Raw genomic sequence first — 25,782 nt, 5'->3', positions numbered from 1 at the left:
TCAGGCCTTTGAATTGTCCAGAGAATTAGATGAGGGAAGAGTGGGATTTAGTTTTAAATGCAGCTCTGACAGAAATGACCTCAGTACTGCTTCCATTGCAGCCAGAGAAAAAGCATCCTGCGATAGAAACTGGTGAACCAGACCTAACAAAAATACCCAATTCTCAGGCAAACAACAGGCGCTTAGGTACACCTTTAGTTTCAGTAGGGATACGTGACATATACAGCCTGTCAAAAAAATCCATCAGGAAATATTTATCAGGCTAATCTATAGCTCCCAAACAAACCGATTTCTCCAAAAAGAAGAAAAAGAAAATAAAGGAAAAAAAATTTTTTGCTTTTAAGCATCTGGAATGAATTGGAAAAAAAATAATAAAACTTCCTGCATGAGGAACATTTCCACACAGCTCTCCTTGAAAGAAGAGAGTTTGCTCAGGTGTCCTTGCTCTTAACTCTCACAGAATTTCTCGCTAGTATCAGGCTTCTCTCCTCAAGAGGACCATAATTTTCCTGAAGGAATCAAGTGGCCCAGTGAATGACGTAATGGTCCTATGGAATGGCAGGTTACGCTGAGTTACCAAGTAAAAAATGAACTTGATAGTTCTGTGTTATCTGCTAAATCAGAGGTTTCCAAACATGGGTCATTGAAGAGGCAAGGTGTAATGCTGGGGCTGGACAAGAGCAGTTCTCCCTAGTGCAGTACCTTATATATATATTGAGTAGGACTAACATTGAAGAAGTTCTGTTGTGGGCCTCATACAAAGGCTATGTGTGTTGCCGATGGCCTGTGGCCATCTTTTGGGAAGGCCTGTTTTTAAACAGTCTAAGGAAAAAGTATTACTAGAGAGTGACGGAGCTTGCAATTGTTGCATGGCAGCAAAATGTCCCAGTGTCAAATGAAGGTGAAACTTGAGAGGGAATGCTACAGATTTAGGTACTGTTAACATCTGATAACAGACTGAGGTGCCAGTGCACCAGTCTTCCAGTGACTTCAGAGGGCTTTAGATGAGGCCAGAGGTTGACTGGAAAGAAAGCACAAGCCCTTGATCACCTTGTGACCACTATCAAAGATTTGGTTGAGATCTTGCAAACACACAGGTGGCTTTAAGCAGAAGTGAAATAGGCAATGGCTTGAAGTGGCAGAGGGTTGAGAAAGGCAGGCTGCCTACTTTGCCATTGCAGTGGGGTAGAGTGCTTTTAGCAGTACCCATGTGTCTTTTTTGTGTACAGGCTTTTGCTCGTCATGTTTCCATCAAGGGAATATTTGTGGTGTATTGGGCAGTAGGAAGAAGGGTGGGGAATCTGGATAGAAGGGAAGGAGGAAGGAAGTACTGGGATGGAAGAAAGAGGGATGGATATAAGATCTATCCCTTACATACAACAACTACTGTAACTGTCTTCAACACTGTCTTCTCACTTTCCCTTCAAAAACTCTTACCCTGGTGCTCTGTCCTAACCACATTCTCCAGCTACCTTTTGCTTCTGGGATTATGCTATCCTCGTGGCAGCATACATGTCCTCATGACAGCAAATTCAGTTTAGCTTATGCTGCTGAGAAATCTTCAGCTGGCTTTTCACAAATGAATCATTTCTCGGTGAGAACAAGAAGGGCTTTGCATTGATGCCATTCCCTCCAGACTGTCTCTCTCCTTGAAAATCTCCCATATTCTGAAATGATCTTATATTTTTAAATGATCGTTAAGATGAAAGGAATCCTGAGCTGTTCAACCCCCATGATTCGTTTAATTATGCAAAAAAAAAAAAAATTATTCTGTGAATCTGGCTTGCCATCTTTCCTTCCAAAGTGGGTAACTTTCTTCTAATCAAAATACGACCAATTTACCTATAATGTTTTGATTCCTATTACTAATGCTTTAAGAATGATAAATTAAAATGAATGTTGAGAAAACCTGAATTTTCAAATACTTAAGTGTAACAACAGCATATGCCACAAAAACAGCTTTCAGTTATGTTTTTGATTTGGCAACATTTCAGGTGAGTGTGCAAGATTTTTTGTCTTCAAGTTCACAGGCCATTTTATCAAGGACTCTGGACTCACTTGTGAAGTCTACACTGCCGCTAAAGACAATGAGAATCCTGTCCCATTCTAAGCTCTTTTTCTAATTGAGCTCTTTCTGTATCGAGTTATAGAGGAACATATATTTATAGCGATTTGAACTAGTCAAACAGCAAAAATGATAGAAATACCTTGCTTATCCCCTTTATTTACTTTTAGAAGAAGATTTCTGATATTCTGGAAAAATCCTCTCCAAAACCTGGTGTCCCTGAAGATCTACAGAACCTGCTCAGTCAACATTTTGCTGCAAAACGTTCAGTGATTGAACTGGAGGAATTAAAACTGTCAGGTAACTTATTCTATATTAAATAGATAAAGAATGCTCTTTTTTTCATGATACCAATGAGTTCTTCTGCTGTAGAAGAAAGGAGATTTTTTTAGGATGGGTCTCCTGAGTTGAACTTCTTTTAGGAAATACTGTCTTATACTCTATATTGCCTTGCTGTTTAAGTTGAGATGTTAGTTTCATTGGGACAAATACGTAGTTTTTTTGTAGTTTTGGAAACAAAAAGAAACGTTATTTAAATGTGTGCTTTAATTGTAAAATATTAGTTACAGGAGTTCACTTTTCTTGTAGAAATGATAGGATTCCTAAGTAGTAGTTTCCAAGATGCTGAGAAAGACTACAAAAAATTATCTTATTTCTGGGATTACCTAAATCTACCCAGACGTGTAATAGAAGGGCTGACAGGTATAGACAGAGATATCTCGAGACATCATTCTGACTTGGTTAGGTGATGTTGAATGCAATGTTTTTTCAGTTAGTGGCATGAAATGAGACAGTGGCTTTGGTCCAAGCATATAGTGAACAATTTTTAACCATGACTTGGACCCTCTGGGTTTCCTGTAGTCCGTCTCCAATTAAAAGCCAGTGACAGAAATGCAAAGCAGGGCAGAGTTGGGGTTAGCTTCTCTCTTTCAGGTTGCATTAGAGATGAAGGCAACATTGAACTGCTTTGCCTCTTACTCTATGGAAAAAAGGGAATTCATTTTCTAGGCACTGTCTGTGTGAAGACCAAACTGCCTGGTAACAAGTCTGCATATTCCTTTCATACTTCTTGAACTCTTAGTGACCCATGCCCAAGCTAGCAGCCTTTTAGCCTGGCAGTACTTTCTCTTTTTCAATGTTTAAGCTTGTCTTTCTAGATAAATACGCTCTTTCTTACAGCCTCCTTCAGACATTCGTGATTCTAGGCTGACCCTTCTTTATTTCTTTAGGCCCAGTTCAGCTTTCTTCTTGAATCAAGAAAAAACGGAAGAGCCCTGTATGGATGGCTTTGGACTGCTTTTGTTGAAATATTTCTAAATCTTGAGGGTTATGTGCAAAGAATGCATTGCTTTGGTTTCTTTCCTAATAAAAAAGAGGCCATCAGGCTAGTGAAGTGATCCGTTTCCATATGGATTGGCTCTTGGGTTGGATGGAGATTTTTTCCTTTCTTTTTGTGCTGAGACTTGGAAGCTTAGAGAGCCAGGAAGTGTACTGACTCCTACAGCTGTCAAGCTACTCGCGTCAAAGCACTGAGCAAAGTAACGAGGACTTCTGTCAGACTCTAGCTATAAAATAGAATTGTCACACTGTCTGTTCTACAGGAAATCGTATATTAACACTGCATATCATCTCCACATGAACATGATTAACGTGTAAGGAAACCTCCTTAATTTAGTTAGTTACTGCATGTTATCTCAGAAGTGTATTCTTAAATAACTGATTATTGTAAAATAGAAAATATTTAATCTATGTTGTTAGTATATGTATCAGCAAACATCCCATTCCAAAGACATGTCCTGAGGGGCAGTGCTTCATGCAGAAAGACAACAAATATATTGATGCCTGGAGAAAGAGTTGTTAATGCTCCAAGAGAATATATTGTTCCAGCAGGTGAAGGACCCTTAAAACTATAGCATGTTTTCAGGCTATCTAATTTTAATTACCACAGTAAGAACCTAGACTTTCTACATACACTCTGGAGAAAGGAAGGACCCTCCAAAGTACCTAAGTTAGGACCTTGTCTTTCTTTGTTGGCTATATAGGGAGCCTAAAGCTAAATCGTATGTCTCTGCCATAGTTTTTTTAAGACTCATTAGTTAAGATAGTGAACTGGTAAAAGATAGGGAGTCAGTGGGAAATGAAGTAAGAGGAAGGTATTAAAAAGCAATGTACATGTTACTCTTTGGACTGGTGTAGTAAGTTAAACTATAGTAGTTAGCAATGTGAAAGGCCGGGAAGAAAAACAAACTCATTGACAGGAGAGTGGCCAGTATCTTGCTTGTTGGTATGTTCTGCTTACAGAGCACAAATTGTTCAAGGGACCTACGGATGTCTTCCATCTTAGACTGGAGAAATGGTCTGGCAAGTTGACTGTACAGCTTTTGGCCTTTCATTGATTATGGCAAAGATATGTAAAAACTTGCTTTAAAGTTTTTGATCACACTTGTGCAGAGCTGTGTGCAGGATTACACAGTGGAAGAAAAGAAAAGAATTGCAGTTGGGTTAAGAGATGCTGTCTTAATTGACTTACCAGTTGTCCTCTAGAGAGGAACATGAACCTGGTTTTCACAACTGCTAATTTATAAAAGATAGATTTTAATACAGGTATGATTTAATTGGCTTAACCAGTGGCTATGCTGCAAACATACATGTCTTTTGATGTTACAAATACATCAACAAAAATATTTTCTCCTTTCTATTTTCAGATTCCTGCTTTTTGCCACCCAATGATCTCACCCACAGTTTTTCTTCATACCTGAAGGAAAGTGAGTTAAAATGTTGGTCAGGAGGAGAACAGTTGTATGAAAGACATTGTTAATGTAATACTATTGCAGCTTTTTATCTGCATCTCCAAATGTCTTTAACTATGACACATTAATAAATCTTCAGGGGTTGATTGGTTAGTTTGTTTGTTGCATGACAGATTTTGTGTTCCTGGTTCTTTTTTAATCTATTAACTTCTCATCGCATCAGAATGCTTTGGGGTTTCTTTTAATTGCTTGAGATTCTTTCTAAGTAATTTATAGTTGCTTCATAAGTAGGTAGATATATTATCTTACAGTAACAATCCTGAGAATGTCTAATGGAATTCATAAAGAGGATTTTTGTTCTCTTACATATTTGTGTGGAAGTTCTGGTCTGGTAAACATTTCTTTTCAAATGTTTTTCTCTGATGGCTGCCATTCATCATGTATTCTTGTAATTTAAAATCATGGTGTATACACAAGTAGTACTTTCTCTATGTGTTATATGGGCTTTTTCGTTGCAGTATGTCCTAAATGGGCAAAACTTCGTAAAAACCACAAGGAGACAAAGTCAGTGGTGATGCTGGTTATCTGCAGTTCTGCGCTTCGTTCCTTGGAACTCATCAAGTATGTTGATAGCAAATGTTATGTTGAGGTTGGCAGTCAGTCAGAGGTTTTGTCTTGGAACCACAGATATAAAGGCAAAACTGGGACACTGTCCTCTGCTAGCCAACAAAGTTACTGACTCTAACTGAGGCAATGTCCCTTGCTTCTTTAAACTGTGGATGTGGAGTGTTTGGTTTCAGACTAAAGTAACACATAGTAGTTCAGTTGCATGGAAGTGCTATTTTTGTTAAAAAACAAAAATAAAGTGTAGCCAATTTAGGAGAAACATGCAACATGTTATACTTGGGAACACAATAAGCCCATAAAACATCACAACCCACCACTGCGAGTTTTGACTGTAGGGTCATGATGTTGCTGGCACCAGTGGTAAAGAGGATGTGGCGTTCCAGGACCTCCAGTGGCGAGGCGAGTTTCTGGCCTGAATGCCTCGAGATCTGTGTCAGTGTTCTCAGCTGGCTCATGATGACTTTCTGTGTGCCCTGTCCTCCTTTTACCTTTTCTTCCCCTCACTTTCTTCAGCTCATTCCAGAAAATCTCAATGACTTTGTTAAATTAGTGTATATCTCACAGATTTCATGGTTGTCTTTGGTGCCGTGACCCTGTTCCCTGTGATTATCTGTTAGTATGAAATGAGATCACAAGTTGGGAAGTTTAACTCTATGCCACAGACGAAAGTGTAGAAATGACAGATAGAATCATAGAATCAGTAAGGTTGGAAGGGACCTCTGGAGATCATCTAGTCCAACCTCCCTGCTCAGCAGGGTCACCTGGAGCATGTTAGACAGGGTTGCATTCAGGCGAGCCTTGAAGATCTCCAGAGGAGACTCCACAACCTCTCTGGGCAACGTATTCCCAGTGCTCCGTCACTCTCACAGGGAAGAAATTCCCCTCGTGGTCAGGCGGAACTTCCTGTGCTTCGATTTTTGCCCATTGCCTCTTGTCCTGTCACATGGGACAACTGAAAAGAGTTTGTCCCCGTCCCCTTGACACCCTCCCTTCAGGTACTTGTACACATTGATAAGATACCCCTAAGTCTTCTCTTCCCCAGGCTGAAGAGGCCCAGCTCTCGCAGCCGTTCCTTGTAGGGCAGATGCTCCAGCCCTCTGATCATCTTTGTAGCCCTATGGTGGACTCTCTCCAGTAGATTCATGTCTCTCTTGTCCTGGGGAGCCCACAACTGGACGCAGTACTTGAGATGAGGCCTCACCAGGGCTGAGCAGAGGGGCAGGATCACCTCCCTCGACCTGCTTGCAACACTCTTCCGAATGCACCCCAGGAGACCATTGGCCTTCTTGGCCACAAGGGCACATTGCTGGCTCATGGTCAACCTGTCATGCACCAGCACTCCCAGGTCTTTCTCTGCAGAGCTGCTCTCCAGAAGGTCAGCCCCCAGCCTGTACTGGTGCCTGGGGTTATTTCTGCCTAGGTGCAGGACCCTGCACTTGCCCTTGTTGAACCTCATGAGGGTCCTCTCTGCCCAGCTCTCCAGCCTGTCTAGGTGTCTCTGAATGGCAGCGGGGCCCTCAGGTGTATCAGCCACACCTCCCAGCTTGGTATCCTCAGCAAACTTACTGAGGAGGCACTCCATCCCCTCATCCAGGTCATTGATGAAAAAGTGCCTGTAGTGCTTAGAACCTGCATGCAGATAATACCATCTGAAATTCAAGTAGTTTACATGTATATTGGGGGCAGGTTTAGCTCAGTTGGTTAGAGCATGGTGCTGCTAATGCCAAGGTTCAATCCCCGTATGGGCTGTGCTGAGGGTTGGACTAGATAATCTCCAGAGGTCCCTTCCAACCTTACCATTCTATGATTCTGTGATTCTATATTTGATATTTGTATGTAAACATTTAGCTTTGCAAAAGAGAAATTTGAAAATTTGGCTTCCTGCAAAAAATATTCAGAAAAAGCTTGTCCTAAATGACATTCAGTAAATAAAGAATGTGTTGTCTCCTGCTTGGTTAATAAGGAGCATAAAATTTTTGGTTATGTGCCAAAGTGTAGAGTCAAAAAACAAGTCAGGTTTTCAGGCAAATGAGTTTGGGTCAACTGGGATTTGGACCATGGAGTTGCTTTCAGTAATAAAGACTGTGGAAGCCTAGGTGTTCCCAGTTGCAGCACTGCATGAAGATTCTGTAAAATGAACGTTCGCAGCTCTTTTCTTGTGTATAAGTAAGCGTGTTCAGTCATGCTTGCACATCAGTAACAGATATTCTTGAATTCGAGTTTAGCAATTTGTCCATTTAGAACTAAGTAAATTCTGAAAGTACAGGCCAGGACTATTAAATATTATCTGACAACTAATCTAAACAATATTGCTCCTTAATTGTATCTTCTGTTATGTTTTTCCAGTTGTTGATTTCTCCAAGTAGCAAACAAGAATGAACATAGTTTTCAAAGTACAAATAAGGGTCACTGGGGAGCTGTGTATCTAAAGCATGTTGAGAAATGCCAGATAGTTTTGCTTTCCTCCTATGTGATCTTAATGCTAGCCCTGATGCCTATATTTTCTTCCCCAATTTTGTTTTATTGCTAGGTCAATGGCAGCATTTAAAGGAGACTGCAGAGTTCTGAAATTGTTTGCAAAGCACATAAAGGTAAGAAAGCTATAAGGAGGTTTTGTAAAACAATTAAACCACCAGCTAGTGTCATGATGCTTTTGAGGGGGGATATTAATGCCTTTCATTTAGTGTTCCTCTTGGAGCCCATTTTGCAGCTTCATGCATCCAGCTAAACGCCATTTCCAAGCCCTCATGTAACTCTGGTGCGATCCTATGCACAGTGCAGATGCTTATGTACGTTATAGAGGTGTTCCCCATTCTTGTGAGTGCTCTTTCAAATGGCTTTTGTGTGTTTAAATACACAAAAGGCTCACATAAAAGTGTGTAAAAGCAAACTGTACCAGTACCTACACAATGCATGTGGTACTGAGATGCCTGGATCCCTAGTATTCATACCTGTTGGCAAGCACAAATGATGGCAATATTGGAGGTAATGAGTGGAAACTTGGCCTTTGATGTAAACACTGTCAAACACGCAAGTGTCACATGCTTTATTTCACCCTTTTCCAGTGTCTTTGTCTTGAGGCAAATTAGAGGAGATACAGCTTTGTTAGCTTTGCAGATGTTTCTAAAGAATTTGTTTAAATGCTTAAGAAAGCATTCTGTTCATGCCTCAAGAAATAGTTGGTACGATGGGAGACTTTCAAATCTGAAAACAGCTGACCTTCTAGAGAAGTCTGATGCCTGCTGGCTGTTGTGTTCCTTAAACTCTCTCCCAGATTGCTAAATCTGACAGTCTGAAAGATGAGTTACATATGCTCCTTAATGGTATCCTAGAAGGAGAGCTGTATCATCTCGAGTTTATTTCCATCCTGGAAATACTCTTTGAGAAGAAATTTTAAACAGTTGGGATTTTACTGTGATTTGTCTTTCTCTCTTCAAATTAGATAAAAGAACAGATGACTATGTTGGAAAAAGGCATCTTCCACATTGGAGTGGGAACTCCTGGGAGAATAAAAGCGCTAGTGGAGCAAGGTAGGAGAGCGAGGAGGGTTTTTTCAGTAGGTTTCTTATATATGGTGCAAGAAGAGAGATTTCTGTTGCTTTTGATGGTCTTAGGTAGATTTGGTGACTAAGCTGTTGAGTTTTATTTTTCCACTTCTACTGTATTGGTCAAAATGAGGTCAAGAATCTATCAAGAATCAATCTCTTCAAATTGACATAAATATTATCATGCAAAGGCAGAGTAACACACACATGCACGCACGCACACTCATGCACACACATCCTGCCTGCACAAGAGTCTGTTTGGCAGGCTCAGTGAACTGATCCCGAATAGAACTGATCCCAATTAAGTCTAACCCTGAGTGCAACTCACATGCAAAACTGGGTAATGAGCAGGCAGAGGTGGGGGACTTCCTCTTTTGGCAACAATACTGATTTATGCTGACTTGTGAATGATTGCAAAACTCTAGCATAAGATTTAAAGTTCCAGGAAACCAAACACTGCAAAGGAATCAAAAGGGAGTAATGGCAGAAGTCGTTTCATGTATCACTCTGAGTTCAGTGTAAACTTCTGTGGGGGGTGGAGAAGAGATCTGCTTGCTGATTTGATTCTCTTCCTGATTTGCCTTGTTATGAAATTAATTATTCTATATAAATCTCCTGTTCTCCTCTCAAGTCTTGAGTAATTTTACTTACTCAGTAGACACTATATACAAACAAACCCAAACAAACAACAAAATCACAAGATGATAAAGTGACTCTTCCTGTTCCACTTTATAATCACTGCCTCACTCCAGCTGTGGTTTCTTGTTCAGGGCTGGATTGGGACTGTTCTTCTCCTTCCAAAAAGGGGCACGAGAATAGCATAACTTTGTTGCTTTCCTATGTCCTCCATGAACACACAACCCATACTGCTTGACACATCAGCACATAGCCATGTTAGGAGGAGGCAGGTTATGGCAGGGTCACAGTTTGGTGGTGTAGTGGCATGTCACTAAAGAATGGAGAGGGGTCAAAAAACTGATGTGAAAAATTGTGGACATCATAAATAAGACCAAGGAAACATATGGGGACTCCTGGAGGGTCAGTTCAGAAAGGACCTTTTTCCTCTCTCACCACTGTTTATTTGAAGGATAAAGGAATGCTTCAGTAGCACCTGACTTACATTCACATAGCACCCAATCCTGTAAATTGCTAAGCACTGTTTGTTCCTATTAATGGGATTTTTCAGGTTTGGGTCCTTGTAATTTACCAGCTCCTCATCAGCTGTGGAAATTCAACTCCTGTGGTTTCATGGAAAGGAAGCTTGGGGAATTATTTGCTGGCAGGATGTTAGCTCTTGACGAGCCTGGCAACAGTAGTGGTTCTGCTTCTGTGTTTATCTTCCAAAAAGGCATGGGATTATGTGGTTAAGGGAGTTTGCAGTGTCATTGCATTACTTTTCCAACCAGCAAATGTTGCATTTAGTGTTCAAAGATTAGTTTATTTGAGAACTGAGAACAAAGGATTCAAAATCCAGAAATCATTTTGATAAGCACAGCACACATTATCTTGGTAGTAAAATTTATGTTGCCTTTTCAGATGGCCTGTGCCTGAGTGCCACGAAGTATATGATTCTGGACTGGAACTGGAGAGATCAGAAACTAAGGAGAATGATGGATATCCCTGAGGTACTGTATAAGCACCTGTGTGTAATGTATTCTGTGTACTCAGTGCTTTTGATTCAGGCAAAATTAGTGCCTGGATCTTGTCAGTCAGGAATCCTTTCTGTAAAGCAGACTTCAGTGTTCTAGAAACACAAAGGAGTCGACATTTTACTTGCAAGTCTGTATTCTCAGGACTCAGACTTAGCACTTACAGAGGTGTGGAGGGGTTTCTTTTCTGTTAACCTTGCAAGTCACAGCTGTGACTTCTACAACTGTTCTGTGAGTCTCTCCTGCTTATGCTAGATAGTTGTTCTGCCTGTCCCAGGGAAGTGCTCTCAGTAAGAGGACCCTGTGCAAAAGTGTCATAAAACAACTAAAACCCTTGAAGAAGCTTTTACTGGCCTTTAGCTGAGGGTAAGATTGCCTATAGCTTTACTTACAGGAAGCTATCTAGCCATTTCCCATGTTTTGGGAGAGTTAGAATACAAACATGTAAAGCCATCTGCACCTGCAGGCTCCTTTTCTGATAGTACATCCTTCTTTTCAATTCTGTATTCCAGCTTTCACATTTATTGCTGTCATGAGGCATGTTTACTACGTGCTGTGTGGCATCAACTTGCATTTAGGCAGCAGAGAGGGAAAGAAGCAGATTCCTCCACCTATCATTATTAAAAAACTCCCATTTTCCTGCCCAGTGTTAAAGACCTCAAGTGCAGGCCAATACTCAGAATCTCCAGAGGAAGAGAACTTTTTTTTTGCCTATAGACATTGAGCTCTGTCACAGATGAAACAAATTGTCAGTCATTAATGCTGCTCTTCACTTGTCTGTGTATTTTAATGTGCTTTATATTACAGACCCACATACACAAAAATGCACATTTCTAGTAATATTGGATAATATGCCTTGCCTGCAAAAATACATTGCAGAAATGAAGTAGCGAAAAAAGAGCAGCTTTGGTTACTGAGGCAAGAAGGCTCCCTCTTGTGGTAAATGCACAAGGCTTTTTTGTATGGTGCTTGCATTTACTTTTAAGTGCAGGAGTTTTTTAAAACCAAAGAATTAGAAGTCGCAGAAGCATTAGCACAAGACAGTAGTTCTAAAGTTGCTGGTTGTGGTGGAATGAATTTTTGCAAGTCAGATTAAGTAGGTTTACACACAAACTATAGGTGATCCACTTCAAAAAGCTGAAGATTATGTTGTTAATACTTGCTTTTGGGCTATTGCAAACCTGAGCTATCCTTTTCAGCTCACTACAGGTAGTATCACAGCATTTCTGCATGCCTTTTGGGGAATACAGTCCAAAAATTGTGATTCCAGCTGCATTTTGCTAAGGGAAAATGTCTATCCTAACACTAAAATTACAAAAACAAATGCTCAGAAGTCAGGCATAGTTCAAGTTGAAACCAAATATATAGGAATGTTGCACCTTCATGCATAGTGGTAACCTAAGGAATAGATGTGTATGTATGATTACAGAACGGTGTATAGGTGATTACAGAAAAGTCTTCAAACATGCACTGTGGCTTAGATAATACAATATACAGAAATGTTTTTGACAACTTGAGCTATGCAAATACAACATCTTGCAGCAATTTGTGTTGCTGCAGAGAGCAGACAGATTTAACAGAAGTTATTTATTCAGAATGTAAGTAATAAAAGGTACCCAGATAATGTTTTAGAGATGAGGCATCATGACACAGTGGAAAACAATGGGTCATTCTGGCAACATGTGGACTTGAAATATGGCACACTGTCTTAGCAGAGCATCTTACTCTCCTACTTGTATAAACTTTGGCAAATGCATGCTCATTAGTAATCTGCTTTTTATAAGTGACTTTCTGTTTTCTGCACACAATTGTGAAACTACAGCAATAGTAGTCACAAGTTTTCTCAGAGGATTTATACTGCCAACAATACAATTTAAAGAACTGGTGGTTAGATGTACTAATTTTATTGCATCCTGTATTGGTTGTGGAGGGAAAACTCTGCCCTTAAAGTTGGAAATGAGGCATACTGACCCATTTTCAGTGCAAAGTGCACTTTGTCAATAATTCCCTCTTATTTCTTTTCTAAGATGCTGCATGGATTCATTTCAGTATAAATAAACCAGTTTTTATAATGAAATAGGGGGAAAGCAAGAACAGCTGGAAGCACATATACTTCTCACTAAAGGGAAAATCTGTAGATTCATTTTAAAGGTGCAAGGTACTTGCTGTTCCTGTGCTCACTTCGTAATCAGTGGAGTATTATGCATACAGAGGTATATTCTGATAAATATGTTAATTAAAGCCCAGAATCCTCCCGTATATCACTACTGTATCCCATCATATTCACAGAATGGAGATCATCCTGATCCAGGGCTCTTTTAGTTGCCTCAACATCTCATTAATTAATGTTGTCTTTATTTCTCACTCTATTCATCCCAAACAGTGGAGAGAAGGAAATAAAAACAAAGCTCATGAAGAAGCAGGAGGAGAGGGATGACTGAGTTTATCAGACTCCATCTTGAGGAGCTTGAGTTCTACTAAAGCTTAAAGATTTAAATAAAAATTGATTGTTTACTTCTAGTAAGTCTAAAGGACAAGTTTCCTGCTTTGAAAGCTTCCTATATAGATGTAGCTGACAACACAGAGCTGTTTCAACTCCTAATGTTGCTTGTTTGTAAGATGCATATGGAGTTTTTTCAAACATTTTGCATAACAGAATATATTTTTTTCCTTCTGCAACCATTCCAAGCACTGAGCCTTGACCAGATTTGAAAATACTAAAAGTTTTAAGTTTCAGGTTTCATGATCTATCTCTGTAAAAAGGGTTTGTAAGAAATGGACTGGTCATAGGAAGAAAAACATTTTTACCTTGATGTAGCACATCTAGTTTGAAGTAGAGACTGGTTAGACTTTTCTCACATCATTTATTCCTGAACCCAAAGGGAAGCGAGGAGGGTATAATCCTTAAAGAAAACTTGCCAGTAAGTTATTCCTAAGTGAGGAAAAAGGGGCTATAAGAAATATCCAGAGTAATGATGATATTAGAGAGGCTTCTTTCCCTGCTGAAGTATGTAGCCAAAGTTCATTCTCATATACATTTGTCTTTTATCTTTAGATAAGCAATAAACTACAGGCATATCTATATTATAATCCAAAGTAGTTCGCGTGTGGCTCATGTAGACCTGTGTTTCACTTTTGTTCAGGTGTTTCAGACACTAACAACATTGTGGCTCTAGTAGTGCAATGCTGCCATTGGATTTACTGATATGGGATGATACTTTGGAAAGCCCCACAAGAATTTTGCAGCCCCAGGTGGATCATTCACGATGGCAAGCTTTATCAGCTCCGTACCAATTACACTTTATTTATAGCTACATTACATGTGACTGCATGAGCTGTAGTTGTACCTTAGGATTGCAGAGCAGTGAGATGTTTTATAAAATGGAAACATTCTGGAGTTCAGGACTCTACAGGAACCTCTCCTTTAATTCTGAATGTGGAATAAAGTGGGTAAATAAACTAAATAGTGGCGTGTACCTAATGCGCTATCAATAATCAATGATGTTTTGTTTCCCCCCTCAGATAAAGAAAGAAACAATTGACCTGCTGGAGATGAGTATTATAAAGCTGTGCAGAGAGGGATCTGTGAAGCTGGGACTCTTTTAATGATTTTATCAACAAGAAAGTAGTCTGCAATTGTAATTTACTACTATTCTGTCTGCAATTGGCAAGTGATCAGTGGGTGACTGAATTAAGAATTTTGGCTTTTGTTGCTTGTGTAATAAAAGTTTTTCATACTAAAACTACAGACAAAATATGTTTTATTATTAAAAGAAAGGATACTCATAAAAAGTTGCAATGTGATATTGCAATTAGATGTACATTGCATTCACTTGTTAGATTTACTATTTTATGTCACTTACAAGACATTTAAGATGAGTGAACATAGGTCTGAAAGTCTTCCCATTGCTCAATTCCCTGATACCTCCTCCTGCTGTCCCAAAGGAGACATTCGCTTCTCTCATGAGTGTTAAGCCAATCTCTACTAGTTCTTGCTTTAAAGAGGGTCTTTAACAGTGTTTTGTGAATTTATATTTTTCACCTGTCCTACACTTGGCCAAATGCTATTTTTTGGTATTACATGATAAATCAAAAGATCTGTGCATTAAATGGAGACTTTATTTTGGTTAAATCACTGAAGCATGCAAACAATATTCTGCTATTTGTCCATTTAAATTAAAAGGAGATAGTCTCTAGGTAGTTCTGTTGTCTTTGTGGACAGCAGGGAGTGAAAACATTTTTCTTTTTTTCATAGAAGGCCAGGATGAATATAGGTGGACAACTCATCAGCGTCTTGGGAGGCTGTTGATCCAAATCAATGTTTTTAGAGCTAGTTGCCGTCATATTATAAAGAGTATGCAGCCTTTTTACAAACCTAAATTTCATCTAGATCAATAGCAATGAATGTAATAGGTTAAGAAAATCTGTTTTGTTCTTCTAAAGCAATGTAGGTTGGCATTAGAACATTTAGAAGAGAGCCTCTAGGTCACAGCAGTCCTCCCCAACGGTATCCAGTGCAACTGGAGTGAAGTCTCTTTCATTTTATCTGGTGCTTCTTAGCTGGGCAGCTATGAAATTGAAGGAAGAAGAAATAATGAATCTGAGATTGCACACGAATTCCAATATCTCTACAAATGAATAAGATATAACAAATACTACTGAATTGTGGGGCGGGAAAAAACAAATATTTAAGTCTTTCCAGGAAGCGTGAGCTGGATGCTCTGACTAAAGTACACAGTCAAGTGATTGGCACAAGCTGATCATGTTGATCCAGGCACAAATGTAAAAAATGAGGAAGAGAGAGATCTGGTTAATAAGTAATTCCTCGTCATAATGCAGGATTGAACAAACAGTACAGTTTCCCAACAGAAAGGATAGTATCTCAGCTTAAACGCCCTCCAGCCTGAGTATATTATTTCTTCCTCTTACCAAAAGAATATGAAAAATGAGAAGAGTCAGGAAGCACAGACGCATCCTTCCAGGTGTCCAGACAACAGTGCCTTCAAACAGCAGAAGCTGCCGGCTTGGAAGCCCCAGCTCACTCTTGCAACTGTGCTCTCCAGCTTCTTTGTCACTGGAGTGTTCTGCCTTTCTGCAGGAGTCTGTCTCATACTGTCTTCAAACAGTGTCAGAGAGATCCAGGTTTGTTCGAGGGGTTTGTTCTTAGTGTTCTGGTAAGGAGAAACTGGGCTATGTTTGGGAGAAAAAGTTTGAATTTGTGCTTCTGAATGAAGATGAGAGCAATGGCTTCGCGCATTGCACGCATGTCCAACAGCCAATATTCCTGTGAAGATCCTCAGAGATAAGTGATCACTGATAAAAAGTGGTTAACACTAGGTAACCTCTGAAACACTGTCATTATTTCCTGAGTATATAAAGAGAAATAAAATACTCCCTTGATAGTGTTCAGCACTAAAAGAATATAAATACTTGCTGAGGCAAAATCTTAAAATGGAGAGAGCAATGATGTTTAAATGTTGTCTCCTGGAGGTAGCATTGTGGTGGTGTTCACAGACTTCTGCTTGGAGCCAGCTGTCAGCCCTACATCCAGCTTGTTGTTCAAGAGGGGCAGGCTGTAGTTAATGAGGGAAGTCTGATGTGTTTGTCAAGCATCACTTGGTCAGACAGACCAAACTGTTGAAGTCTACTCAACGCTCCCTTGCTGCGGAGTGAATGTAATCGTTCTCCAATAATCATCAAAAGACTCTAAAGCAGCTCTAAACAAGGGGTTAAATTTCTGAATGTGCCAGTCTGGTGAGTCCAGATCCTGATTCTCTATACTTATGCTGTGTCTTTTTTTTTTTTCTTTTGACTGTCTGGAACTTTTAGAAGAGAACTGCTCTGAGAGTTTTTGAAGCTGAACACAATCTTTTCCTATTTTCATGTCCTTTAGTACAATATTCTGTGCTTGTTCACTTCTCTGACAGATTAACTATTCAGATAAATGCTCAGATTGTTCAAAACTTCGTGAAAATTCCTCTAATTGGAATAATGAATGCTACTGCTCTGTTGACTTCATGCTAAAGGAAGATATGCTGGTAAGCGGATGTGAGAATGCAGCTTGAATTGCTTAGTACCTCTCGTTACTTATATTGCTATATGATAAAATACATAAATTTTGCTCCGTGGAGCTCCTGACTGTACTTTGCTTTGTACTTTTTATGAACTTGAAATACTCAAAATTTTACACTTTTGCCTTTACTGTTGATTTTGGCACATGTTAAAAAAGGGCTACCAAGAGAATTCTCCATGGATCCAAGGATATCTCCAAGACTAGGGTATGGAGGAAATGCTGTTGATTTAAGAGATGATTTCTCTCTCTGAGTCAGTAGCAAACCCTTGCACTTGGCCTGGTGCTAGTTGTTACTGCACTGCTAAACTCTCAAATGAGAAATAAAACTGAAGCTCTGAGCACTTGTCGTGAGTAAGCTCCCATAGCCCTTTTGACAGGGGTTATGCTGTTAATCTCTAAGGTCCTTGATACATTTCAAGGCTAGTAATGTCATTTTGTAGTTTCAGTTGGAAAAAGTATCCTTCATTTCCTGTCCTAAACTGCTGGGTAATGTTGGTGTTCTTAAAACACCTCATGTTCTGCCAAAGAGATCTTATGCTTAGTACCGCATAAATGATCCCTTAAAATTGCAATGTGATTTAAATTACAAAGTCAGTTCGGGCTCTTCAGTATTAAAGAGGCTGATAAAATATTCTGCGAGTAATCCTTCAGCTACAGTAATGTTTTAGACGAGAAGATTATTTAACTGAATTATGATTTTAGAATAGTTTAATCTTCTTTCCAGCTTATATTTGCCTGCATAGCATTCTGTGGTAAACTATAGGGCTAAACTTTCCAAAGGGTTCAAACAGCTTAGAATAGGCAGCCCTACTTAAAAAAAAAAAAAAAAAAGAGAGAGAGAGAAATTAAGAGCTAGTGGCTGCTTTTGGAAGTTGTTTGGGCACCTTGCTTTTATGGAAAACAGATGCCTCCATGAAATTATTTGTAATTGTTGCAGGATCATGGCCAGTCATTACTATCCTGAGTAAAATAATAATCATACATTTTAGCTTTATGTTTCATTTGGGGATGTGAGGTATGTTTAAATTTGTGCCAAAGCACAACGACTTTCAGTGGGGTAAGGAACAGATTTTAGCCAGTGTGTCTGGAATGTAGTTATCAACACTCCCTTTCACTTTTTTTTTATGGAGTAATAGAATTTTGCTTGTCTGCTTAAACTTATCTAATTAAAAGAATTTGCCCTTGAATTCTAGGGTGATGTTTTTATGTACTATGGCCTGCAAAACTTTTATCAGAATCACCGTCGATACATGATATCAAGAAGTGATGCACAATTGTTGGGTCGAGATGTAAATGTAAGTTTTGTTTTTCATGAGATCATCAGTATTTTCATCAGGTGGATCTTTGACTGTATGGAGAGTTAAGTGAGCATAACTATAAGTGTGTCAAGATGACTCCAGGGAGTAATAAGAAGGTACAGATTTTCAGTGTTTGGTCTCTGCTTTTCTGGTTGCTAGGGCCCATTTGTAATAAGTTAATAAAAGAGAAATAAATAATAAATAAAATATGTCAGTCCAGTGTTGCAGTTCTCTAACCTGCACCTTTTAAGGATGGTGATTAAAGAAAAAAACAAACTTATTTTCAAATATAATTAGAGAAAGCTTTTCCTTCTAGTGTTTTTAGTCTTCTTAGATAGCAAATTTATTCTTTTGAGATGTGGTTTTATTTGAGTTAGGGAATTAACTTATTTAAATCTTTCCTTTTGACATCTGGCTTTTGAAGTGGACGAGGAAAAGGTATAAGGTGAAATAGATGATCCTGTACCATTCCAAAATATGCAACTTAGGAGTCTGAAGAGGAGGCAGGTGCAGCATGCCTACATGAAGAAATTGGAGACTGCAGTCATTGCATTAACTCTGGGCTTTAGTTACAAATCTATAAAGTGTTTTCTTTAGGTAGAAAGTAACTCTTGTTAAAATATATATGGTCCATGCACTGTCTTGATAGAATTGTCCCATCATAATCTGTTTTTTTTTTTTTTTTTTTTTTAATGCTGCTTGTAGCTCTCCAGACATGTTCATCACACAACTGCTTCTCCAGGTGTCTAGCCAGCTTGTTCGTTTGGATTCAGGTTCAATGATTTTTGGCTTTTGTGTCAATCAGATACACAGCTTATCAGAATTATTTAGAAATGTTGTTTCTGTCCTTAAAAGTGAAGATTTATAGCTTTTCAGGAATTTTTTGGGGTAGTAGAAAGGTGATAGATTTGAAATGAGCCTTTTGTTTTCCTTCTGTCCATTCACATGTCAAGATTTCCCCAAACAGAATTGAAATAATGTGGCTAAGTGTGTCTCCTGTTCTCCATCACTGAAGCAGTCTGCATCAAAATTTAAAAGAAAGAAAAATAAGATGTTTTAGAGTAAGCAATGGAACACATTAAATTGCCGCTGTGTTGCCAGAGTAGGTCCCAAAATGAGTGCTTGTGGTCTAGAGTTTGCAAGTCTGCCGCAGAATTTGGTGAAGACCTTAAGTTTACTTACGGTACCCGCTGTATACTATGGAAGATATTCCTCAACTACAGACTCGTTTGTTTGGATATATCTCTAATGTGACCAAAAGATACTGGAGACTTTTAATTATTCAGTGGCTTTTCAGAAGAGGAAATGAGAGGAAAACAGTAACACCAGCACATCAAAACAAAACCGTACAGGTTCTGTGCCTAATTGTTCTGTGACCTTGAATACAGATTCAGAAGAGCTACTGCGCGCCTTTCACGACTTACCAAAATGGAACGCCAATGGCTCCGTGTGGTGCTATTGCCAACAGCATGTTCAATGGTAATTACCTTTCACACCTGGCTTATTAATTTCCACTTGAAACGATGCTGTTATCACAAGGCAGTGAAGTCCTGATAATGCAGAATTTCTCTCCTTCTCTCACCTAGGATTTTGTCTGGCAGTGCTTCTAAAGTGGGGCTCTGCTCCTTATTGCTCAGCAACTTGTCTCTCATTTTGAAACTAAGGAAGATTTTTACTGAGGCATTCCCCAGGGTGAATCTACTACAGGACTGAGGAATTGAGTGCTCAGGTGAAACAGGGATGATGTACACAACAGACTTAGTGTACTTTGTTGCTTTTTGTACAGTGATGGAAGGCCCAGATTCTGCTTCCCCACAGTGGAGTGCTTAGAAGGAGGTGATGTGTTCCTGAAATCAGTTTGGACCTTTGGATCTATGCACAATTGCATTTTGGTTTTTGAATGCTGAAAGCCCACATGCAGTCTTACTTGAATTGATTTGATCCTGGGTTTGATCCTCTTTACAGTAACCCAGTGGGCATGCTCTGCCTATGAATACATATAGATTGAATCTTAGAGAAGGGCTTCTAGCCATGAATTCAGGAGGGTTTCAGAATGGATTTCTTTAGGAGCAAAGGGGTCAAAAAAAATTCTTAGAGATTTTTCTCTCATACCCCACCATTTTTCTTCCTTCTTTTTTCACATGTGCCATGCAGCAGTTTTGGGCAATGCAACAGCTGTTTTTCAAGCAGCTGTTCCACCCGTACCAGAGGGGTTGCGAGGGACCCCTCTGAGGGTCTGCTGAGGGACAGCAGTGCAAACTTCTAGATCCACTTGATTTTTGACTGTCTCTTCTGTCCCTACTTGCTCCCCTGGAAGTTAATTACTGGACTGGGCTGTAGGGCTCAAACCTAGGCCAGCTGAGGTGCTGTCACACAGTCTGTAATGTCCTGGAGCCATAGCTATAGGAACATTATTCTCCAGCAGAGAACTAGGGATAGTAAAATTTTAAAATGCAGAAGGTAAATCCTGCAGTGCCTGCCTTTGTGTCCGGCCTTAAGGCACTGTGTGAGGAGATGTTCCGGCTGGTGCTGACATGCGTGAAGAGTGATGAATTCCCCTTCCAGTTACTCATTACTGTCCCTCTCTTCTGAGAGATGGTGCTTCCCATTCCATTATGACTGTTCAACTGCTTGCCTAATTGCTCTCTAATCTGTAAAATGAGGAAGCCTGCCAAGTTCCTGCTACAGAGAAGGTTTTTAATGTGAGGTAGCAGGTAAATGAGCAGTCAGACAAGCAGTTAAACAGGCAAAGCTCAGGACTTGGTGGCTCTTAAGAAATAAGCCTGTAACGAACAGCAGAGGACATAGTGGGGCAGGGAATAATCGTTCACCCAGAAGTGAGTGTCTGACTCTGTGTTTTCGGAAGTGTTTGGTAGTGTTCATGCAGTTGAGCTGTGTTCTTAATATTTCCTAAAATGCAGCCAATCTCTATCTGGATCATCTAATGCGCCTGACATTTATCTCATTAGCTGCATGGATATTTAGAGGTGCTAACGAGACCTAAAATGTTTTTTTCTTTGTGTTTAATTAATCTGAGAAAGTAAGAAAATATAGGAAAAACAAATACCTTTGCCAGCGGAACAGGATGATGGGGTCAGCACAGTTTTAACTAAGTGGTTTTAATTAAAAGAACATTTGTGGCCAAGCGGGTAGACAAGACCTCATCAGCATAAAACTAAAGCAAAATTTTCTCCTAAGGTTGTAAATTCCCTTAATTGTGCTTTCATCTCTTTACTGCCTCAAAACACTTGTTGTATAGCAAAACAGCCAGTTCAGGACAACTGTCAAACAAGAGCTAGGAAAAGCTAAGTAGCAGAGTAACTCTGGTAACTATCATTCCCCCTTTAGCATCAAAAGTAAATTGCAAAGAAGTTAGTCACAGAGGAGTTGAGGGACAAAAGATGCAGTACATATTTCTACACAAGGATTCAATAGAATTTATTGGTAAGAATATGTTCTGTCTATAAAAATGTAAAAGTTCTAAGGCTCAGGAAGGTTAATTCTTCTTCCTGTGGAGTATACAAGATATCTTTTCTGTTCACCTGAAAGATGCTTCAGTGTGTCAGTTTTCATTAGTTATGTTTGCCATTAGAATGATTGTAAACATCTGTCTTTTACTCATATGTATTGCGTCTGATATTCCCTGCAGATACTATTACTCTTTTTTACAATTTTAACTCATCTGTTACTCAAGTCCCACTGCTGAAAACTGGAAACAGTTGGTGGACAGATAAAAACGTGAAATTTCGCAATCCAAAGTCACCCAGTCTTTCTTCTGCATTTGCAGGTAAGTATGGTTCTACTGGCATTCCTTATTTCTCTATGGCTTCTCCTCCCCAATCCCAATGTATGGAGGTCTCCCATGTGGAGATGGAAACCACTCCTGGGAGAAACACTTGCTAGAAGAAGCTGCCTTTGAGGGTGTCTGACAGTATAAGCCAGATTCAGCAAAAGTATCTTTCCACTGGCCATAGAAACTGAGAGTGGTTTCAAAAGGCTGGAGTTAGCCTTTATCAATACCCTGCTGTATGATTTCTTATGACAGTATAATCTGTCCAGAGAAGGTAAGGATGTAATCCGTCTTTAGTTTTTCTGTTGAAAACAACTATGAAGGAGAATTGGATATCAGTTCTTTCCTTCTTGCTTTTGCAGGTTCTTAGGCAGTTGTGAGACAAGCAAGACTGACATCTTCAGTAGTTCTTTCAAACAGTCATTTGCTAGGGCTATTTTTGTGTTGGGGTTAATCTGTATTGAAGTAGAGCTAAAAACTCTATTCTGGATTAGGGCATTGCTATGCTAGATGCCATATGAAAGAAACTTCTTCCTGCCTCAGATTGTTAATTATCTAAGTAGCTCATAAAGCATGTTCTAAGTATTATAGGATGTGCTTTTTGACTGCAAAAAGGTAATATGCAGTATTTATTTAATGATCTTTGGGTGCCTTTTTGGTTGTACAGGAGTGAATTGATGTATAGAAACTGAAGCTAAACTCCTCCCTATAGAGAGTATGTTCCTTGCTGAAGAGCTAGAACGAACAGTACTTTTATTTGTGCAAGTCGCTCTTTTTTCTGGGCTAGAAGTTTCTAATGTGTACTGACCCATCAGGTATTGCTAAACTAAGTTCATTTGTGTTGGAAGCAAATGGAGATCTTTAGCTATGTATTGTTCTGTAGCATATGTGATTTTTCAATAGTGGACAGCATCTTGTGCCAACTTTCATATTCTGCATTGGATATCAGTAGGCGCCAAGGAATTAAGAATCAATAACTCTTTTTACTGACAGTATGTCTTTCCTGCTTGTTTTCTTCCTTACCAGGGACAGCAAGACCTCCTTATTGGCAGAAACCAGTATATTTGTTAGACGAGGAAGATGAAAGGAACAACGGTTACGTGAACGATGATTTCATTATCTGGATGCGAGTGTCAGCCTTTCCTACATTCAGAAATCTTTACCGTCGTATCAGCCGCACAAAGCAGTTTGCTGATGGCCTCCCAGCCGGGAATTACACTTTTCATATTTCCTATAGTATCCTTTCATATTGTCCAAGATGCTCCTTAACTATTAGATGGTTACACATTAGGTGGAAGTGGGTTTGTATAATAAAATGGCAAAAAATCCCACAGCAAGCAAAATATCCCAGACTAAATCACCATGAAAAAGACTAGTTTTGACAGTAACAAGACAATACAAGTGGATTCCCTTTAGCCTGTGCAGATGTTAAGACATATTGCTCAAATGGCAGCACATGGCTTCTGAGGTTCTTACCTTTGGCCAGAAGCAGAACATGGCAGTACCAGTTTTTACAAAAAAAGGTGGGAAATTGAAGAGATGGTTGAAGATGTTGTTTTAGCCAAAATGTTTAATACTGGCTAATCACAAATGTCCACACCCATACTGTGGAGCAAGAGGGGCAGAGGAGTGTCTGCCACTGAGCTGTGTGGGATGTCTGTGTCAGCAGAGCCCTCTGGCGGACTTGAGCCATGTGCTGACGGGAATTTTTCTCTTGCTGAAACTGCACTCTCATGCTGAACAGCGTGAGCATTGCTGACTAAAGTAGTTGTTTGGTCAACAGGAGTTATGCCAAGATGACGATAAATTTATGCTTGCTCTTGGCCAATATAGCTATGGTGTCAATATGTTGCAGCATAGCCATATTCTGAAGGTTTCCACGTGGAGAGGTAAAAACATTCTGGATAGACGGGATATGAGAGAAAGATGAGCATTGTTTATAAAGTTCTCAAAAGGCTCATTTTCCAATGAGTTTTGTTTACTGCTTGAAAAGATTACAAAACATATCAAATTAGTGCAGTAGCAGTTGCATATTATATGAATCTGAAAGAACCCCAGTATTTCCAGAATCACAATGAGGCTGTATGTAAAATATCTGCATTTCTTTCCACCAGCTGCTGCAGGACTTTTTTGACTAAGAATGGCAAAGCGGTCACAGATCAGTTAAAGGAATTTTGCAGCAAATGCAGATCTCTTGCTCCTTTATGCCTTGGAAAGGATTTTGAGCACTTACCACTGCATCTTTTCTTGCTGCAAATAATATATACTTTGTTAGTGAAACTTTAACATCCTTCTATCAGATTTCCCTGTTAGCAAATTTAAGGGGAAGAAGTATGTGATTCTTTCAACTGTGGTATGGAGTGGAGGAAGTAACCCATTCTTGGGAATTGCCTACACGGTTTGTGGCACAGCAGCAACCCTGATGGGTTTTGTTATAACTGCCATCCACTTAAAGCTCAGAAAAAAGAAAACATACTTCCAGAAATAAGAAGATCCCTGGCTTTCTGAACAAAACCAAAGGTGTGCTGTGAACAAAGAAGAGGCAGCACAGACTTCGTTTCTTTCCCCTGTGGTCTGGATCTGCTTCACAAATGGATGTGGTGAACATAAGTGAATTAAGGGGCGTGCTCATGTGCCACCTCAAGTGAACAGTTGTCTAGAGCTATGTTCTTATTAACATATGTGTGCTCCTAAATGTATGTTTCCCAGGAAACTTTTAATCAGATGAGCTTGAAACAACAGATAGCTTAGTGATTTGGAATTGCCAGGGTGAAGAAATTATATGGTACTAAAGTTTGGACAGAAGTCAAGATCCTTATTCATTTCCTACTTTGCCCTTAATTCAATGTTTCTGTTGACTTAAATAGGATTTTTGGACTGGTAAAAAGTGAAGTCTTGATCCAAAAGAAAGACTTGAGTGGGTAGAATTTACTGCTGATGTCTGTACATGTGCATGGGCTGAATGGCTTGGAGCAGGTTTTGTATAAAGATCTGCTATCTTGACAAAACGACTTTCTTATTCGCATGTTGGTAAGGCATATTCATCATACTTTGATATTTGATTTATAATTTAATACAGGACTTTTTTAGGTATTGGAGTGTGTTTAAACTCTCTGTGTTGATTTTATGTAGGTTCTGAGACTTACTTGCTGAGTTTGAGAGCACCAGAACACTGACTGACACTAAAATTACATTTTAATAGAAAGCTTAAATTTTAGGTCACTAACTACTTCAATGGTATACATTTTAGCAGAACTATCTAGTTTATATAACTATAAGGTCACAGTCCCTCTCCTTTCAACCCCACCTATCTACACAAAAGTTCACATGAACTCTTAAGTGACATAAAGCATCTGCTCTCCTTTCAAGCCTCACTTGACTCATTGTCAATAGAAAATATAAAGCATCAGAAAATCCATCAAATCCATTTTTAAAAAATAATACTGTAGCTGGTGAACAGACTGTTATCACTTTCATGTTTATTATACTGTTAAATCCAAAATTTTAAACATTTAGAAGCTATTTCCAATCTCTCATGAAATACAGGAATAGTGCTGAAGGATCTAGATCAAATATACCATGGTACATGTGATTTTTAATATAATTTTTCAAAATTGCAAAAGTACAAATGAAATGTTTCATTTCTTTGATTAGTATTTTCCATGCCTTAAAACATACCAAAATACTAAAACAAGAAAGAAACCACTGATGTTAATTAAGTTGCCTAATACCCTCTAAAATAAGCATCAGCCCCTTAGAGCAAGGGAAAGAAATGAAGCCTAGGGAGATTGAGTGACAATGTCAGGACCATCCAAATCTGCTTTTAAAAGTTTCTCAGTCACTTAGGAGTTTATCACCTTTGGCAAATGGCTTCTGGTGAATTTGCTTACAGGAATATAAGATACTATTTCCTTTAATGTCTGCTTCAGAACTGTGCCACAAACTGCAAAAGGAGTGCCATCAAGAGCAGAAAGGGTGCCACTCA

The 25,782-nt window shown here is 39.2% G+C and overlaps 2 protein-coding genes across 3 annotated transcripts in view; both read left to right on the top strand.

Moving 5' to 3' along the window:
* The window catches only part of CMSS1 (cms1 ribosomal small subunit homolog), a 242,779-nt gene extending 228,033 nt beyond the window's left edge, over window positions 1–14,746 (top strand). For both annotated transcript variants that reach the window (XM_062595855.1, XM_062595866.1), the window contains exons 4-10: window positions 2,236–2,365; window positions 4,771–4,830; window positions 5,334–5,436; window positions 7,973–8,033; window positions 8,885–8,972; window positions 10,524–10,612; window positions 14,159–14,746. In XM_062595855.1, coding sequence (XP_062451839.1) covers window positions 2,236–2,365; window positions 4,771–4,830; window positions 5,334–5,436; window positions 7,973–8,033; window positions 8,885–8,972; window positions 10,524–10,612; window positions 14,159–14,242 — 615 coding nt within the window. In that variant the 3' untranslated portion in view covers window positions 14,243–14,746. The remainder of the gene's footprint in view (window positions 1–2,235; window positions 2,366–4,770; window positions 4,831–5,333; window positions 5,437–7,972; window positions 8,034–8,884; window positions 8,973–10,523; window positions 10,613–14,158) is intronic.
* A 624-nt stretch (window positions 14,747–15,370) lies between these two features.
* LOC134138507 (cell cycle control protein 50C-like) lies at window positions 15,371–24,888 on the top strand. The gene is made up of 7 exons (XM_062572273.1): window positions 15,371–15,778; window positions 16,564–16,674; window positions 17,903–18,004; window positions 19,396–19,486; window positions 21,657–21,794; window positions 22,824–23,033; window positions 24,098–24,888. The coding sequence occupies exons 1-7, from the start codon at window positions 15,575–15,577 to the stop codon at window positions 24,283–24,285; spliced, it is 1,044 nt and encodes a 347-aa protein (XP_062428257.1). The 5' UTR covers window positions 15,371–15,574; the 3' UTR covers window positions 24,286–24,888.
* The last annotated feature ends 894 nt before the right edge of the window (window positions 24,889–25,782 follow it).

The sequence above is a fragment of the Rhea pennata genome, chromosome 1 (genome assembly GCF_028389875.1).
Source record: "Rhea pennata isolate bPtePen1 chromosome 1, bPtePen1.pri, whole genome shotgun sequence".
NCBI lineage: Eukaryota > Metazoa > Chordata > Aves > Rheiformes > Rheidae > Rhea > Rhea pennata.
Note: the sequence above shows the minus strand (reverse complement) of the source record. Positions and strands in the feature narration are given on the sequence as shown.